Consider the following 16932-nt stretch of genomic DNA (forward strand, 5'->3'; position numbering starts at 1 on the left):
CCGCCCGCCGCCCGCCCTCCGCCCGCCGCGGCCCCGCGGCGCGGGCCCGCCGCAGCGCAGCCGCTCTGAGGTGAGCGTCCTACCGCGCAATCTCCTCCAGCCCCGGCGCAGCCGCACCAACGCGGGGCCCCCGCCGCCAGCACCCGCTCCCCCGGCGGCCGCGACCGCCCGGCCGCGCCGGGCCCGCGGGGCCGCCCCGGGGCTGGGGCAGCGCGGGGGGACCGGGAAGGGCGGCGGGGGGAGCGGCGAGGGGGGCTCGGGGCGGGGGCGGCGGGTGCGGGGCGGCCTCGGAGCTGCGGCCCGGGCTGAGCCCGGCCCGGCCGGGCGGGGAACTTGGGCCGCGGCCGCAGACATTGGCGGGGCTTCTGCTTCGCCCTTTTTCCTGGTATTCTCGGAGCCCCTTCCTTCCTGCTTTTGGCCCTCAGCACCCTTTTTTTTTTTTCCCCCCCCCCATTATCTCTCCTTTTTTTCCCCCCTTTTCACCCTCCCCCTTTTTTGCTTTCACCCCCACTTTTTTGCTTTCACCCCCATTTTCTTACTCTTCACATCCCCTTTCGGTCCCTTCACCCCTTCTTCTTTTTTTCCCTTCACCCTCTTTTTTTTTTTTTACCCTTCACCCCTTTTTTTTTTTCTCCTTCACCCCCCCTTTTTTTTCATTTCACCTTCTTTTTTTTTCCCTTCACACCCCATTTTTTTTCCCTTCATCTCCCCTTCCCCCCTCATAATCAGGTTGTAAAAGGCCTCAGAGATAAATGAGTCCAACCTCGATGAAGTTCCTCTTCATGCCCCGTATTCTTCCCCTCTTATCCTTGTTTTCCCCCTTCACCTCCTATTTTTTTTTCCCGGAATCACAGAACCAATTAAGTTGGAAAATACCTCTGAGCTCATTAATGAAGTTCCCCTTCATTCTCCCTTTCCCCCCCTTTTTTATTTCCTGTCATCCCTCTCTTGTCCTCTTTTACCCTCTTCTCCCTCCCTTTTTATTTTTCTTTATATTTTTTACATCTGTAATTTTCCTCCCTCTGTACAGGAGGTTGGGAGCGAGTTGAAACGTGTTAATCACTCATCTCCTCTCCGTTTAAAGTACCCAAAAAAAGGGTGTAAATTGCCTATAAAAAGGGGTGTAACTGGGTATGTCTTAAAATACCCAAAAAAATGGGCTCTAAATCATCTGGCTCAGGACAGACCTGGCTGTGACTGAGGTGCTCAGGACCTTTTTTTGTGTAAATAATAATTAAGGGACAGAAATAATTCAGCTCAAAACTCTTCCTGTGTTTGAGGTTACCAAGTCTAAGCTTTCTTGCAGCTACAGATGATTTTCATTGGGTGGGGAGATGTTTTCTCTGTTCAAGTTTGGGAGTTCTGCTTCATATTTTTATTATTTGGGTTGGTTCTTTTTTTCTCCTTCACTGAACTGTTATTTCCAGAATTTGGGATTTTTAATCCCTTAGGCAGGGCCTGGCTGTTGTGGTTTTGTTTCTAAGCCTTGCTGGTCTCTGAGCACGGTTTTAGACCCTCTTCCCACATCCAGAGAGGATTCCCAACGTGAACTCATGTCCATCCTCACTTTAGCCTTTCCTCTCCTTCATCCACATCACAATTGCTCCTTTTCAAAGCCTCTCACAGTGAACTTTTAATTCCCAAACACTGAGGAAGTAGGTGAGAGAATTGTTCATCTTTTTAACTGAAATTTTCGTGCTGGTGGTAAAACTGGGAACAAAGATTTTTTTTAATTTATTTTTTTTATTTTATTTTTTTTTGTCATTGGTGAAAGAGGAAGTGCACGATGACAATGATGGTACCTGTGAAAAGCTGAGGGTTGTAGCAACTGATTTTTCAGGATTTTCATCCCTGAAAATGTCCAAGGCTGGGTTGGATGGGGTTTGAAGCACTCTGGGACAGTGAGAAGTGTCCCTGCCATGGCAGGAATGGTTTGGGATTTACCATCCAACCCATCCCGTGATTCCACAGATCGTTCCAGCTCAGTGTTCATTTAAATCCTCTCCCCCTGTAATTTCTTGGTGTGTTTGGTGTTTTGCAGAGCGTCTGGGTTGGTTTTTATGGAGTTTTATTGCGTCCTGGTTGTTTTTTCATGAGCCTGGCGTCATTTTTGTGAGGTTTTATGATGACTTTTTGTGCCCAAGCCATAAACCCAGTCCTCATCCCCTGCGGGTTTCGCGCAGCTCTTGGAATTTTTTAGGATTTAGGAAATGTTTGGTGTGACAGAGGTGATTTGACCAGGACAGCAAACCATTCCAGCAGTTAAATTAAACCATCCTGGAAAACCCAACTGTGCCAGGGAGAGTCCTTGCTGTGGATTGGAGGTTGTGTCTCTGTGCAGCTCCATCAGGAAAATGGAGAACTTGGTGGGGGGATTAAGCTTTGGAGAGCTTTGGAAGTGGTGGAATCCCTGGAATTGTTCAGAATTCCAGCAGTTAAATTAAACCATCCTGGAAAACCCAGCTGTACCAGAGAGAATCCTTGCTGTGGATTGGAGGTCTCTGTGCAGCTCCACCAGGAAAATGGAAAACTTGGTGGGGAGAATTAAGCTTTGGAGAGCTTTGGAAGTGGTGGAATCCCTGGAATTGTTCAGAATCCTGGAATCCTCAGAATCCTCTGAGGCCGTGGTTTGGTGGTGCTGAGTTGATGGTTGAACTCGATGCTCTCAGAGGGCTTTCCCAACTTCACCAATTTCCCGATTCCATGAGCAGAGGTCGCTTTGCTCCCGAGGGAGTTTGGCCACCGTGAGGTTCATCCCACCGGTTAAATTGTCTGGAATTCCCTGGACAGAAGCCCCCATGCCTGGTCAGCTGCTCTGATGTCCACCACAGCTGTCTTGGCATGAGGAATTCTTCACATATTGGGATTTCATCACTTTTCTGTCTCTCAGGAGCCTGGATCACCTTTTTTCAGCCTTAAACCAGGCAATTTAACTCCTGGCAAGTTCAGGCCTGGAATATTTCAGCCTCGTAGGGGAAACCAAGGAACTCCAGGAGGGTGGAGGAGCCCAGACTGGGAGCACTGGGACCACTCTTCGTGTCCATCTCCCTTCCAGGCCGGTCAAGTCCAGCTTCTGCCATGTGCATGCACAAGATCTGGGAATATTTCCATTGCTTTTCCAAAGGAGGGAGATTTCCATGCAGTTTCTCTCTCTTGGAGGGTTTGGGAATTATTATTTTTTAAAAAAAAAGTGTCTTCCAGGAAGGCAGCAGGGCACAGTGAACTCTACTGTGCTCTTGAATCCCTTTTACCAAGAAAATTTAATCCAGACTTTTCTACATAAGAACATTTTGTGCTGTCAGTGGGAGCGGTGGGGTTGTGTTGATGATTTTCGGTGCAGGGAGTTCTGTGAAATTCAGCCTTGGACTTTATCTTCCTCAGGCCGCTTCTGGAGTTGATCTGTGGGGAAAAAAAAAACTACCACATTTCAGATATTTTGTGTTACCCAGTGCCCAGGATATTTAAAATAATTTTAAACCATTTTTTGGGGGGTTCTAAAATAACTTCTGCTGCACAGTGGGGATTTTAGTTGTACTGTTGAGTGCCCCATTACCTTCTGGGGGAAGAATCTTTTCCCAAAATCCATCCTAAACCCCCTGACACAGCTCCAGCCATTCCCTTGGATGAAGTGGCCCTGTGTGTGTTTAAAAGGGAATCCATCCTCTTAGGGTTTGGAATTCAGCTTTTTAATTTTCATTTTAATGCTTTCCCGCATTCCCACTGCTGGGTGCAGATCCACAACCCTGCCCCGATCCGTTTATCGCTTATTTCAGTGATTAAATTTGAGTGTCTGCTCTCGTGAATCTCTTCATCAGCTCATTTTGCCCGTGAATCCAAAACCAGGTAATTAAATCCTGGCAAAATTATTTTTTTATAATTTTCCAAATATTGCAATCCGTAAAACTCGGGGCATCGTCGGCGTCTTTTATCTCTTGAAATTAAAACTTCCACCAGAAGCCCTTCACCACTTCCCAGCCTAAGGGAAAAGTTTTAAAGTCCACACTTGTGCAAGGCTTTGTGCCAGGGGTGGAGGAACCTCTCACCTTTCCCAGCTCAACCTGGACCATCCAGAACCTTCCAGCTCCGGGGAAATTCCGGATTGTTCTGTACCCACTGCAGCATTTGCAGTGGGGTTCAATATTTGCATCTGGTCCTTCTGGTTTTGGTGGGGGTTTTTTTTAGTTTGTTTTGGATTTTATTTTTGGTTTGTTTGTTTGGTGTTTTTTGGGATTTTTTTGTTGTTTGGTTTGGTTTGGGTGGGTTTTTTTGTTTTTTTTTTTTTTGTTGTTGTTTTTTTTTATTTTTTTGTGGGGGTTTTTTTGGTTTTTTTTGTTTTTTGTTTTTTTTTTGGTTTTTGTTTTTTTGGGGTTTTGTTTTGTTTGGTTTGGTTTGGTTTTTTGTCCCAAAAACTGGTGGGGCTGATCCAGTTGCCAGGTGGACAGTCCCACTTTGTTGTGGGAAACCTCAGAGCTCGTAATCCTTTGGGAATCCCACGGCTACAACCAGGAGCGGTTCCCGGGTTTCACCAGGAGTGCGAGAGAGCGTTCCCAGCCAACCAAAGCTGCGCTCCCTTTTTTTGGGGAAGGACTCTGAGGTTGCTCTGGCTTTGTTGTGGATGAATCACGTGCCAAACTCCGAGGAGGAATCCAAGAAGAAGTCCAAGAGGGAATCCCTTCCGCTGCCAGATGGAACCTGGGGAGCTGCAGGCTGTGTTGTGGTGGAGCTCGCAGCTCGTCCTGATCCGCGCTGACATTTTGATGTCAATGAAATTCCATCTTTCCCTCCTGGAAAAAAAAAAAAAAAAGGGAAAAAAGAAGAGGTAGCTGTACAAAAACCCCTTAGGATGGCAGGTGAATTCTGTCTCAGTAGGATTGGGAATTCCAGCATCTCCTTTCCGTCCTGTTTTCCACCCTTTCTCGGGGACCGTGCTGCTTTTGCTGGGTTTTGTGCCAGAGGATGGAAGCAGGAGTCTCCTTGCTTTAGAGCATCGCTTTTGTTGTTATTTTTGTTTGGCAGTTGTATGAATTATTTTACCTGTTTGTGTGCTGCCTATAAATAATAAATGGGTTGCTCAGATCCTGCAGAGCGGCAGCGACTCGGAGGGAAACTCAACTTTTTTGGTCCTACAAAATTCACCTGGCCTCAAATACGGAAGGGAGAAGCGGTGAAAATATATTTTTTGTATTTATATTTATATTAGTTTTCTTCTAACCAGTGTGACCAGGGAAGCCAATCCAGAAGCAACCGAGTCCCTCCCACTGTTGATTACATAACCATCTAATTAAAGGAATCAAACAGGGATGACTTGGAAAACTTCCCCATACTCTGGGTCAAAAATACTTGCAAAGCCACAGCCTGGAGTTCCCGTGTTTTATTTATGCTGAGAAATTCTGTGTAAATGAAGAAGTTTATTCTTGGTGTCAGCCATCAGAGTCTCCTGCTGCTTCTGCAGCCGCTTCCTTGGGCACCAGGAAAATCCTTTAACTCCTGCTTTCCCTTTGGAAGGAGAAGGAACTTTAAATAGTGCTGCTCTTTTCCCTCCCTAGAAGGAGCTGGTGGATTCAGAGCTCTCCCCGTGGTTGCTTTGGGTTGAAAGTTGGGTTATTTTCAGGTTTATTAATTCTGCATCGTGAGCATCCCCATGGATTTAGGGGTGAATCGGTGAATTTGGTCTCTTGCTCCAGGAGGAAACGCTGAATTTCCCTGGGAATGGTTGGAATACTTCAGGCCTGATAATCACAAGCATATGTAGATGGAGGTGGTGGTGGTGGAGAGACGTGAAAGACATCTGAAGAACAAAATGTAGCAGCAAATAAAAATCCACGGTCCCTTCTCAGCGTATCCAACGCGGGGTTGTCGCAGGAGCTGTGAAAGCTCGGAATTCCCGCAGGATTTGCATACCGTGCTCAACGCAGGAAAATCAGAGAGTTAGGGTGGGTCAGGGCTGCAATTCCAGGATGGTTCAGCTCTGGATGTTCCCTGTGGGTCTGCAAAGTCCCCTGTGCCCGTGTGGGAGAGGCAGCCGCGTACGGAGGGGACACGGAGAACACCCGGCCTGTTCAACAGGCTCTGTCAGCGCGGAGAGGGAAATGTGGCATCGGAATTTAAACCCGGCTTGGAGGTGCTTTAGACCTGAGAGACTGGCAGGGAAATCTCTCTGGTGTAGTTGGGTTGGAAATGAGCTTTTTTTCCCCCTGCTCCAGAAAACACAGATTTTGGATGGTGCAGAATGTGAGGCTGCGGGCGCGACGCGGGGTTTTCTCGCGTACCTGCTGTGTTTGCACAGGAGACATTTCCCTTTTCCAGGTCCTGGAGGCTTCATGGAATTGTGGAATGGTTTGGGTTGGGAAAGGACCTCATCCCATGCCATGGGCAGGGACACCTTCCACCATCCCAGGCTGCTCCAAGCCCTGTCCAGCCTGGCCTTGGACATTCCAGGGATCCAGAGACTTCCCTGGGAATTCCAGCCCAGCCAGGAATTCCTTCCCCAGATCCCATCCATCCCTGCCCTCTGGCAGTGGGAAGCCATTCCCTGTGTCCTGTCCCTCCAGGCCTTGTCCCCAGTCCCTCTCCAGCTCTCCTGGAGCCCCTTCAGGCCCTGGAATGTGCTGGAAGCTCTCCCTGGATCCTTCTCCTCTCCAGGAGAACATTCCCAGCTCTCCCAGCCTGGCTCCAGAGCAGAGGAGCTCCAGCCCTGGAGCAGCTCCAGGGCCTCCTCTGGACTCTCCAGCAGCTCCAGGTCCTTACATTGATTAATTCCCAGTGGATTTTCTGGGGAATTTTCCCTCCTCAAGTGGGTGTTTCGCAGGGCAGCCAAGCAGACGCGTCCTTGAACCGCTTGACCTTCAAGAAAGGGTGGCCAGGCTGCCATTTGGGGTGGAAGTTTGATAATTAAACACGGATTTTAGGACTGTCTGTCCTTACCATGTGCTGATCTCGTTGAGTTAATGCCATGTGAGTCCTTAGGGTGATCCATCGTCATTTTGGGCACCAAAATAGAAAAAAAAGGCTCAAAGCTATTGGAGAGTGTCCAAAGGAGGGACACAGGGATGGGGAAAGGGCCGGAGGAGGAGCAGCTGAGGGGATTTGGTTTGTCCAGCCTGGAGGAGAGGAGGCTGAGGAGAGACTGGGGGCTGTGGCTTCCTCAGGAGGGACAGCTCTACTCGGTGTGAGCAGGATGGGATCCAGGAGAATGGTATGGAACCATTCCAGGTTGGAAATCAGGTTGGATCTCAGGGAAAGGTTCTTTCCCAGAGGGTGCTGGCCCTGCCCAGGCTCCCCAGGGGATGATCACGGCCCCGAGGCTGCCCAGGAGCGTTTGGACACCGCTCCAGGGGCACAGTGGGATTGTTGACGTGTCTCTGCAGGAGTTGGATCGATGATCCTGTGGATCCTTTCCAGCTGAGGATATTCCCAGATGTGGCCAAGGCTCCTTGGACTCGTGCATCCTTCACACGTTGGGACGAGGCCGCGGCATCTCCGTCACCGCCCTCTTGCTCAAACCTTTCTGTGTTACCCACTGCCACCCTCTTTTCCAGCATAACCACTAATCCTCTCTCTCCATAAAAGAGGATTAAAACTGGGAACATTTGCACCTTACAGCAGCCGGCTCTCCCGTCTTTTCCAGCAGTAATCCCAAGGGCTCCGCCTCTGTGCCGAGCCAGCACCAAACAGCAGCCTGTGCTTACTGGGTTAGGAATTCTTAAAAAAACATTTTTGCCTGTTAATTAAAAAAAAAAGCTGAATTGACTAAAGATGAGTAACTCGCTTCACGCTGTTAAAACGACTCCTGGGTTCTGCAGGTCTGAGGAAAATAGGTTAAAATTGGGATTTCTGTGTGGCTGTTTAAATAAAATGCGAGAAGCGTGTAAGGTGGCAAAGTATTACCTCAGAGAATGGCATTTTTCATGTTCTGGTTCCTAAACTTGTGGCAGATCCTGCAAAAAGATTTTAGGGAAAAAGGTGGATCCTGGTAAGGGGGAGTCACCCCCAAATGGTTCCTGTGGAGCCTGGGACAAGCACGGGAATGCTAAATGAGAATTCCATCCAGCGGTTTACAGTTCTGGGGTGCAGTTTCACTTCCAGTTTTGGGTTACACTCGGCTGGCACAGGCTGGGATGTGGTGGTGCCTTTTTCCAAAGGTGAAATGTGCCCTTTTTTCCCCTCGAGGTCTTCCTGGGAAGGGCCGATTCCACTGGGAAATTATTTCTTTATTGAAGAAATGATATTCTTCAATATCATTATTTTGAAATAATATTTCAAATATTAAGAAAAAAATATTTCTTCTTAATATTTGGCAAATTTGGCTATTTGCCAAAGCTTGAGAAGAGTCTTGGAGAGGACTCAGGAATTCACCTCATCCTTGTGTTCACCTGGTGCTAAATATCTGAAATGGAGATGCAAAAAGGAGTCAGTGATGTGTCCTGTCACATCACCCAGTGGCAGCTCTCAGCAGCAAGTAGGAGGTTTTATCCTAATAAATACCTGTGAAATCCTATTTGTTTCTTTTCCACACCTGCCACATGTGAGGTTTTTTTCCTTCAGGGGGATTTCTTTGCACTTTGATGTGAGATTGTGACAGAAAAAGCGCGATAGTAGAAGGAATTTTGATTTTGTTTGCTAGAATCCATTTGATTTCAGGGCTTTTCACGCTGAGACCGGGAGAATTGGGATTTTTTTAAAATTTATTTTTTATTTATTTAGTTGTTGTTGTTGTTGTTTCCCATGCTAATTAAAAGGATCATTTTACTAATGTGATGCCACAGGAGGACGCTGTGGAACGAGAGGTGGTTCCTGTTGTTCCTCATGGTGTTTGAGTCACCTCATCCGTGCCAGCCACGTAAATAAGATGTTCACTTCAATCTTGATAGGAGGGGAATAGGCTGGAGTGTTTTATCTTGCTTTGTGCCTGCTATCAGTTGTGCTGCTGACAGGAGTCGGTGTCTCCAGTCCTGGAAAATCCTGGAAAGTCTTTCCCAAGAAAATCCAAATCCAAAATCTTGTGCAGTTTCCAGAGGGGCAGGTGCTCCACTGGGGGAAAAAAAAAAAAAAAAAGCTGTTTTTTATCAGGTTGAGGTGTAAACCTTAAAATTCTCCTCATGAAAAATGGAGCGTTTTTGGTTTTTTTCCCCTGTGGAAAATGGGATTTTGGTATTTGAATGTGCATTTTTAATGAGTTGTGGTAATAAGTGAGATATTAATCAAGCTTATCCTGGTGAATGGTGTTTGCTTATCAAACCCACTGGGGTGATTCCCTCTAGGCGCAGTTTTATACAGAAATGGTATCAAATTCACCCTAAATACAAATTAATGAATGATTTTTACCCGGTGAGGGATGCCAATGCAACGTGGAAATCACGGAAAGAGCCGAATCTCTGTGATTTGGAGTCTGGAATCACCCGCTGGGGACACCTGATCTTCCTCTTTCTCCTGTCCCCATGGAGAAAAGACCAGGAGAAGGTCCAGGACTGGCTTTGGTGGTGGGAGTGGAAGCTTTTCCCTGGGCTTTCCCAAAAGCTGGTGCTGTTGGAATTGGCTGGCACGGAGCTCCTGGCAGCTCTGATTTCTCCTGGAAGCGATTCCTTCATTTCCAGCGTTGTCAGGAAATGCCGTGAGGGAGCTCCACGCCCTGGCTGGGAGGTGGAGGAGGAACAGAGCCAGGACAACACCAGGCTTGGCCATTCCTCCTTTTTAAAGGTTGTCCTCTAATCCTCCCTGACACTGGTGGCTGGCTTCCTCTTCCCCAGGACCGAGATTAACAAGACAGAGATTATTTTCTCATGTTCAGGCTTGGTTGTTTATTCCTTCCTTATCCATATTACATATCCACAGAACACAAGGAGCTCCACACACTAAAATAGAAAGGTGGAAAAAGGGAGAGTGAAGAATCTCCCCAAGGTCTTTTATGTGTCTGTTTATCCACATATATTTAAATAATTTGATTATTTATCCAATAAATAATCAAGTAATTTGATATAATTACTCCAATTAAAATTGGAGTATAACAAATCCAATAATCAATATAATAATCCAATCATCCAATGCAATGCAATGTTAAGTTATTTCTGTCAAAATTTTTAAAAAAATCCATGGAAAACTGTGATCAGAATATGATTGATAGAGCCAATAGTCAATAATCAAATAATCAATAATCAAATACCAAGTAAGTTATTTTTCTCATGAAGAATATGACCCCACACCTGTGTTCTGCACTGCAGATTTCTTTTATCCAATCACTCATTATTACCCAAAAACACTTAGAAGAAGAAGATGAAGAAGAAAGGGAAAGTTCTCCATATTGTCTTTTATTTTCTAATATAGCTTAAACCCTAAACTCTAACTTTCTCCCCCAGTGAGTTAAGAAAACTCTATCTACTTACAGACATTCCCAATTTCTCTGATTAAAAGCTGTCTCCACGGTGTTACGTGAAATTCAGCGCTCTCTTGGGTGTCAGGCACCACAGATAAATAAAATGTCTGTTTTCTGTGCTTCTGACCCCAACACCTCCCCTCAGACCATCCCAGGAACCCCAAAACCACCTCGTTTCTGGCCATTCTCATCAGAGGGAAGACACAAATCCCTCAAGACTAACGAGGTTTGGCGGACACCGCTGATTTCACAGTGAAAATCACGGAATTCCATCCCTGGATTTGTGTTTGGTCACAGATGAGGTTGGCTCTCTGTGGTTATGACCATCAAAATGTGATGTATCAGAAATGTGCAGGTGATGAACCAGGATGTTCCCGCTCTCCTGAAAAACCGCGTAGAGGGTCTTGTGCCGGAACAGGAAAAGCAGGACTGGACAATTTCAAAGGTATAATTCCACTCAAACAGGATTTCATTTTATTAGTAAATGGCCAGTGATTGATTTCTTGCTAAGATCAGTTTTCACTCGCAAATTATCCCAGGCTGCCTCTGCAGGGAAATTGGAATTTATCGAGAGGCGCAGCCGGAAGTTGGGAGCAGCTTTTTAAACAACACATTCCTGAGCACTAAATGCAGAGGAAGTGCTTTTTAATCTGATTGAATCCACCAAGTGAGACCCAGTTGACTGAAAAATCTCCTTCACATCACATCAACCCAGATCATCAAAGGTACTTTTGATCCCTCCCCGCCGCGGGCTGCCGATAAATGGAAGGAAATAAATGGAAGTGGGGTTTTCCTTACCCTTCTGGGAGTGAGGAGGAGCTCAGCAGGAGCAGGTGGGAAGTCCTGGGTCACCATCCAGAACCTGCAGCCGCCTCCCAGGACAAAAGTGCCAGTGTGAAGTTGTTTAATGCTGAGAAAATGACTTATTTATGGCAGAGCTTTGAAGCCATTAAACTCCAGATGCTCGTCAGCTTCACAGAAGAGCAGAAGAAAGGCAGGAGGTGTTGCAGGTTTTCTGGAAAACACCTGGAGCAGGATTTCCATGAAGTGAAAGCACAAGGAGTGGGACCAGCTTGAAGAATGAACCAGATTTTCTCTTTCTTTTTTGGGATTCCTGTGTAGTGCCAGCCAAAGTGCTCCGTGCCGAGTTCCTGTGTGGAGCAGGGCTGTCAGTAAGGAATTGGTGAGCAGAGATCAAACAGAATTCGGGGAAGGAAAACCAGGAGTGTTTTCATTCCTTTGAAAGAAACCAGAAAACAAACCAGAGGGATTATTCCTAAGAGTGTAGGCTTGACCCTCTCAAATAAATCCTTTAAATTCAAAAAACAAAGCAAAGGAAACCAAAATAAATTAAAAAACCCAGGGAGTATCTGATGTCCCCCGAGCTGACTGAGCAACCACGACATCGACTTGTCTCTCCCTTCCTCCATGCTTTTGCTGAGTACAAGGCATGATTTTGGGGGAAATGATGTGAAAAGCCTCAATCTGCAAGAGTGCAAGAGTGTTGTGCAGCCTCAGCAGTCTGTGTGAGAGCTGATCTCTCCGTTTGCCATTGGGGATTCGCTAATTCCTGCGTCTCAGTTATAAAATTTCAGCGTCGTTTATGAAGTGTCGTGTTTGTTTTCATGTTGGTGGTACAGAGTGCAGATGAGCTTTTCCCGTTTGGTTTTCCACCCAGAATGACTCACTCTGGATATGAAAATATGAAGGCTGAACCCTGACAATCGGGATAATTAGCAAAGAAGCAAATTTCTTAAGAACGTCAAACCAATTGATCAATTTAAACACAAGATCCTCATATTTGGTGTTTTGGCTGCCATTGGCTGTTCCCACCCTATTTCAGAATGGTGGAATCGTGGAATGGTTTGGGTTGGAAGGGATCTTAAAGCCCATCCAGTGCTGTCCCCTTTTTTTGGGACATCTCCCACTCTCCCAGGCTGCTCCAAGCCCCAATGTCCAACCTGGCCGTGGACACTTCCAGGGATCCAGGGGCAGCCACAGCTGCTTTGGGCAACAGGGAAGAATTTATTCCTTTTGTCTGATCTAAATCTAGCTAATTTCACTTAAAACTTTGCCCCTGCATCCCCCAAGGTCCCTTTCATGGTTGGACCCTAGGAGGGAACCTCTCATGAGCATGCATGAGGTCTTTCAAAATCTCCATATAATTCCTATTTTGCTTCCTTTCAAAATTATTTAAACCACCGAAGAAGCGAGACCCAGCGATTCTTTTATTTATTGCTGATCTGAGCAGGGTTTCAAATTAATGAGATGTGGGCTGAGTTGATAAAAATAGCCTCATGATTTAACATTCCAGAGGATAAATGCTCATCTCCAGGTTCAGTCTGTCTCAGTCGTGTCCGCTGCAGCATCTGAAGCAAAACCTCTCCAGCGGCAAAAAGGTTTAAAATAATTAAAATAATTCCAGGTTTTACCTGTGTAAGGGAGTTTTTTCCATGGTGCTGCTGCTCCTCATGACTTTTTCTGGTGTGGAATTTTTACTTTATCAGCTTTAAGCACCCATTAACCTGGATGGTGTCCGTGGGATTTTTATGGATCAAGTTATGGCTTGCTACAATCACACCACCGAGGCCTTCGTTTCAACCCACGTGGGTTTGAATTTGGTGCAGAATTTACGGGATTTGCGACCGATTCCTGTTGCTTTGCAGTGGTTTGAGTGGAATTTCCTCCTGTCTCTGGTGTTCCTCCTGCCACCGTGTCAAGAGCCACCGGTCAGGGCTGGCAGGACCTCAGAGGAACCCCTGACACGCTCATGAAGCAGCTGCACCGTGTGATGGGAGGGACTTTATCCTCATGTTTTTTATAAGCACTTAAAATGGCTTTAAAACTACTTCTGGCTGTCATCCAAGCCTTCTGGACTAAGCCACGGCTACCAGGAAATGTCTTGGCAGTCGCCGCCGTGTCATTAGGCTTTCCCTGCGCCTGAAAGCGCTCCGGTTTCGGGGGAAAAACAGGGATCAACGTTCCTTTTCTGGAGTGGTGAATGCTCATCTCTAAAGCAAACCAGGAACAGCTTTCCTTTCATCCCTGTGCCCGGGTCCCTGCTCAAATCCAAGCCCCACCCAGGGATGGTGACACCTTCACCAGTCAAGGTGTTGGCCCACAAAGCCTGGCTTGTGTTGGGAATCCTTTAGGAATAATTTGAATATGGGAACGGCTTCCCAAGGTTTCAGTGTTTGTGGTGTTAGGTGTAGGCCACATTTGAGTGGAAGGTTTCCTTCCAATGGTGTTGTCCATTTTCTTGGGGTCTTGTCTCCTGATGGACTTTACTGTGCTCTATCAATCATATTCTGATCACAGTTTTCCATGGATGTTTTAAAAAAATTTGACAGAAATAACTTAACATTGCATTGCTCCATCAAGAAAAGCTCGGTGTCTTAGGAAATCTGTTAAGCTGATCCATAAGGATTTACCTGAAATATTTTTTTCCCACCCATTTTCCTCTGGTGATGGCAAAATTTTCTTGGAAGGAGGAGGTTAGGGCTGATTGTTTTTCCACCAGAAATTTTCAGTTTGTCTCAATGTACCTCGACATCTCAGTCCCTTCCTCGCTGGCACCGTTTGAACTCCTGCTATTTTTGGATGGCTCTAATATTACAACCCAAGTTGTAAACAGGGTTGGACAACAGCATCATCGGACTCCAGCTGCTTTTTAGGGAGGACTGGGAGTCTGAAGCTGGTTTGGCTTTAGCTGTAGCCTCAGTAGGTTTGTGACGGTCTCACAACAACAATTCTGCTGTCCCTTAGACTGGAATATTCCAACCCTTCCCCAGCACTGCCAATCCCACCACTAAACCATGTCCCCAGGGTCTGTTAGATCCCTTCAGGGATGGGGACTCCAGCACTTCTCTGTTCCACTGTCAACCCTTTTGGAGAAGAAATTTTCCCTAAAATCCCGTCTAAACCTCCCCAGGACAGCTTGAACCCAGCTCCTCTCGTCCTATGGCTTGGGAGAAAGACAGACCCCCCACACCTGGCTGCAACCTCTTTGTTTGGTCAAAATAACCCTCTTGATGAAATGGTTTGGGTTCCCGTGTCTCACATGGCATTCCATGATCTGGTGTCAGTCAGGAGCTGTGATTGCATCACTGTGCTTACAAAATCAGAATCTTTTTTTTTGGTTTGTTTATTTTCTTATTCCCTGCTGCTGGTCACCTCTTTCTGCTCTTTACCCTGAGCACAGATTCCCTTTGGGGAATCTGTTTTTAAGGGTTGAGGTTCTAATTCTCCTGTTTGAAAATGTCTTAGGGATGTGCCATTTCTTTTCCACAAATGTGCAGCAGGCACAGACTGAAAATATCCCTTTACCTCCCATCCTGGTCCTTCTGCACAGGTCTGTCTTCCCAGTGTGTGCTCCAGGGCCCTGCTGACTCCGTAAGCTGCTGCTTTGCTCGGTGCTTTACCACTGGACACCTTAAATAAATCACTTTCCTGTGATATTTGTGCTTGGGTTCTGATGGCTTTGCCTATTTCTGGACTCTGACTCCAGCTCTGGGCCCCTCCTGACCAGAAAGATTTGGAGGGGCTGGAGCGTGTCCAGGGAATGGAACAGAGCTGGAAAGGGTCTGGAGAATTCCTGAGGGAGATGGGAAGGGGCTGGAGAATTCCTGAGGGAGATGGGAAGGGGCTGGAGAATTCCTGAGGGAGATGGGAAGGAGCTGGAGAATTCCTGAGGGAGATGGGAAGGGGCTGGAGAATTCCTGAGGGAGATGGGAAGGGGCTCAGCCCAGAGAAAAGGGGGATCAGGGGGAATTTCTGGCTCTGCACAACTCCCTCCCAGAAGGGGACAGCTGTGGAGAATTTGGGATCGTATCCCAAGGAACAGGGACAGGAGGAGAGGGAATGGCCTCAGGTGAGGCTCAGGGTGGATATCAGCAGGAATTTCCTCATGGAAAGGGTGGCCAGGGCTTGGCAGGGGCTGCCCAAGGACTCCCTGTCCCTGGGGGTGTCCAAGGAAGGACTGGATGTGGCACTCGGTGCTCTGGGCTGGGGATGGGGGTGTGACTCGACAATCCTGGAGGTCTTTTCCATCCTCAGTGATCCTGGGATTCTCTACTGGCGTCCTCATTCGTGTCCTGAGCTACTGAGGTCAGAGGAGACTTTGTGTCACCCTCAGGCCTCTTCCCTGAAATCTGGAACATGACACGGCAAAACCAAGCCCCAGCTTTGACCCTTCAAGGTGTGGGTGAGGGACATGGAACCCCAGGGCTGCAGGATCCCTGGGGACCTTTCCTCCAGCAGGGATGTTGGTGGCTGGCTGCTGTGCTCTGTTGTGGATTTTCCCAAACCTTTAACCTAAAGTTCCTCTCCTGGCTCCTGGCAGAGTTATTTCCTTCTTGTAGACGCGTAGAGAGGACGTTGAGATGCTTGAGTGCATCCAGAGGAGGCTGAAGGGTCTGTGAGGAACAGCTGAGGGAGCTGGGGTTGTTTATCCTGGAGAAAAGGAGACTCAGAGGAGACCTTGGCGCTCTCTAAACTCCCTGGAAGGAGCTTGGGGTCAGCTGGGGTTGGGCTCTTTCTCCAGAAAACAGAGAGAGGACACAGCCTCAAGCTGCACCAAGGAAATTTAGATTGGATATTAGGAAAAATATACAGAAATTTACAGAAAGAGTGATAAAAGAGTGGAATTTTCTGTCTGGGGAGGTGGTGGAGTCACCACCCCTGGATGTGTTTAAAAAAGCCTGGATGTGGCACTGGGTGCTGTGGTTTGGTTGAGGGGTTGGGGCTGGGCTGGACTCGATCTTGGAGGTCTTTTCCAACCGGGTGATTCTATGGATTCTGTGATTCTGTGGATTCTGTGATTCTGTGATTCTGTGATTCTGTGGATTCTGTGATTCTGTGATTCTGTGATTCCGTGATTCCGTGATTCTGTGATTCCATGGATTCTGTGATTCTGTGGATTCTGTGGATTCTCTGATTCTGTGATTCTGTGATTCCGTGATTCCGTGATTCCGTGATTCTGTGGATTCTGTGATTCTGTGATTCTGTGATTCCGTGATTCTGTGATTCTGTGATTCCGTGATCCGCTGTCCCCAGAGGAGGTGATCTCTGTCCCTCGTGCTCACAGCCCGTGCTTTTTGTCCCCTCTGCCAGTGACTCTTGATGGAAGAACACGGAGTGACCCAGGCAGAGCACATGGCTACCATCGAGGCCCACGCCGTGGCCCAGCAGGTGCAGCAGGTGCACGTGGCCACCTACACGGAGCACAGCATGCTGAGCGCCGACGAGGACTCGCCCTCCTCGCCCGAGGACACCTCCTACGACGACTCCGACATCCTCAACTCCACGGCTGCAGACGAGGTCACCGCTCACCTGGCGGCTGCAGGTAAAGCCAGGGGGCTGCTCCATCATCATCATCATCATCATCACCAACATCACCTCCTGGTGATGCCTTGGAGTGGCTGCCTAGGACAGAGGCTGATTAAGAGAATAAAATGGGTGTTTATTTTATCACCTGATGCTGTGAGAGGCTCCCTGGAGCAGAGGCTGGACAGAGTTAAAGGAATAAAATTGGGATTTATTAAAGGTGGCACCTCGGGCAGTGC

At 47.5% G+C, this 16932-nt stretch overlaps 1 protein-coding gene across 4 annotated transcripts in view; it reads left to right on the forward strand.

The window, feature by feature from the left end:
• The window catches only part of LOC131591434 (nuclear respiratory factor 1), a 65301-nt gene continuing 48369 nt past the window's right edge, over positions 1-16932 (forward strand). For 3 of the 4 annotated variants that reach the window (XM_058862138.1, XM_058862140.1, XM_058862141.1), the window contains exons 1-2: positions 1-70; positions 16481-16712. In XM_058862138.1, the coding sequence (XP_058718121.1) occupies positions 16490-16712 (223 nt within the window). In that variant the 5' untranslated portion in view covers positions 1-70; positions 16481-16489. Of the gene's footprint in view, positions 71-364; positions 386-16480; positions 16713-16932 lie in introns of those variants that run through there. The other variant, XM_058862139.1, reaches the window with a different exon arrangement.

This window comes from Poecile atricapillus, chromosome W, assembly GCF_030490865.1.
Source record: "Poecile atricapillus isolate bPoeAtr1 chromosome W, bPoeAtr1.hap1, whole genome shotgun sequence".
NCBI classification, from domain to species: Eukaryota; Metazoa; Chordata; class Aves; order Passeriformes; family Paridae; genus Poecile; species Poecile atricapillus.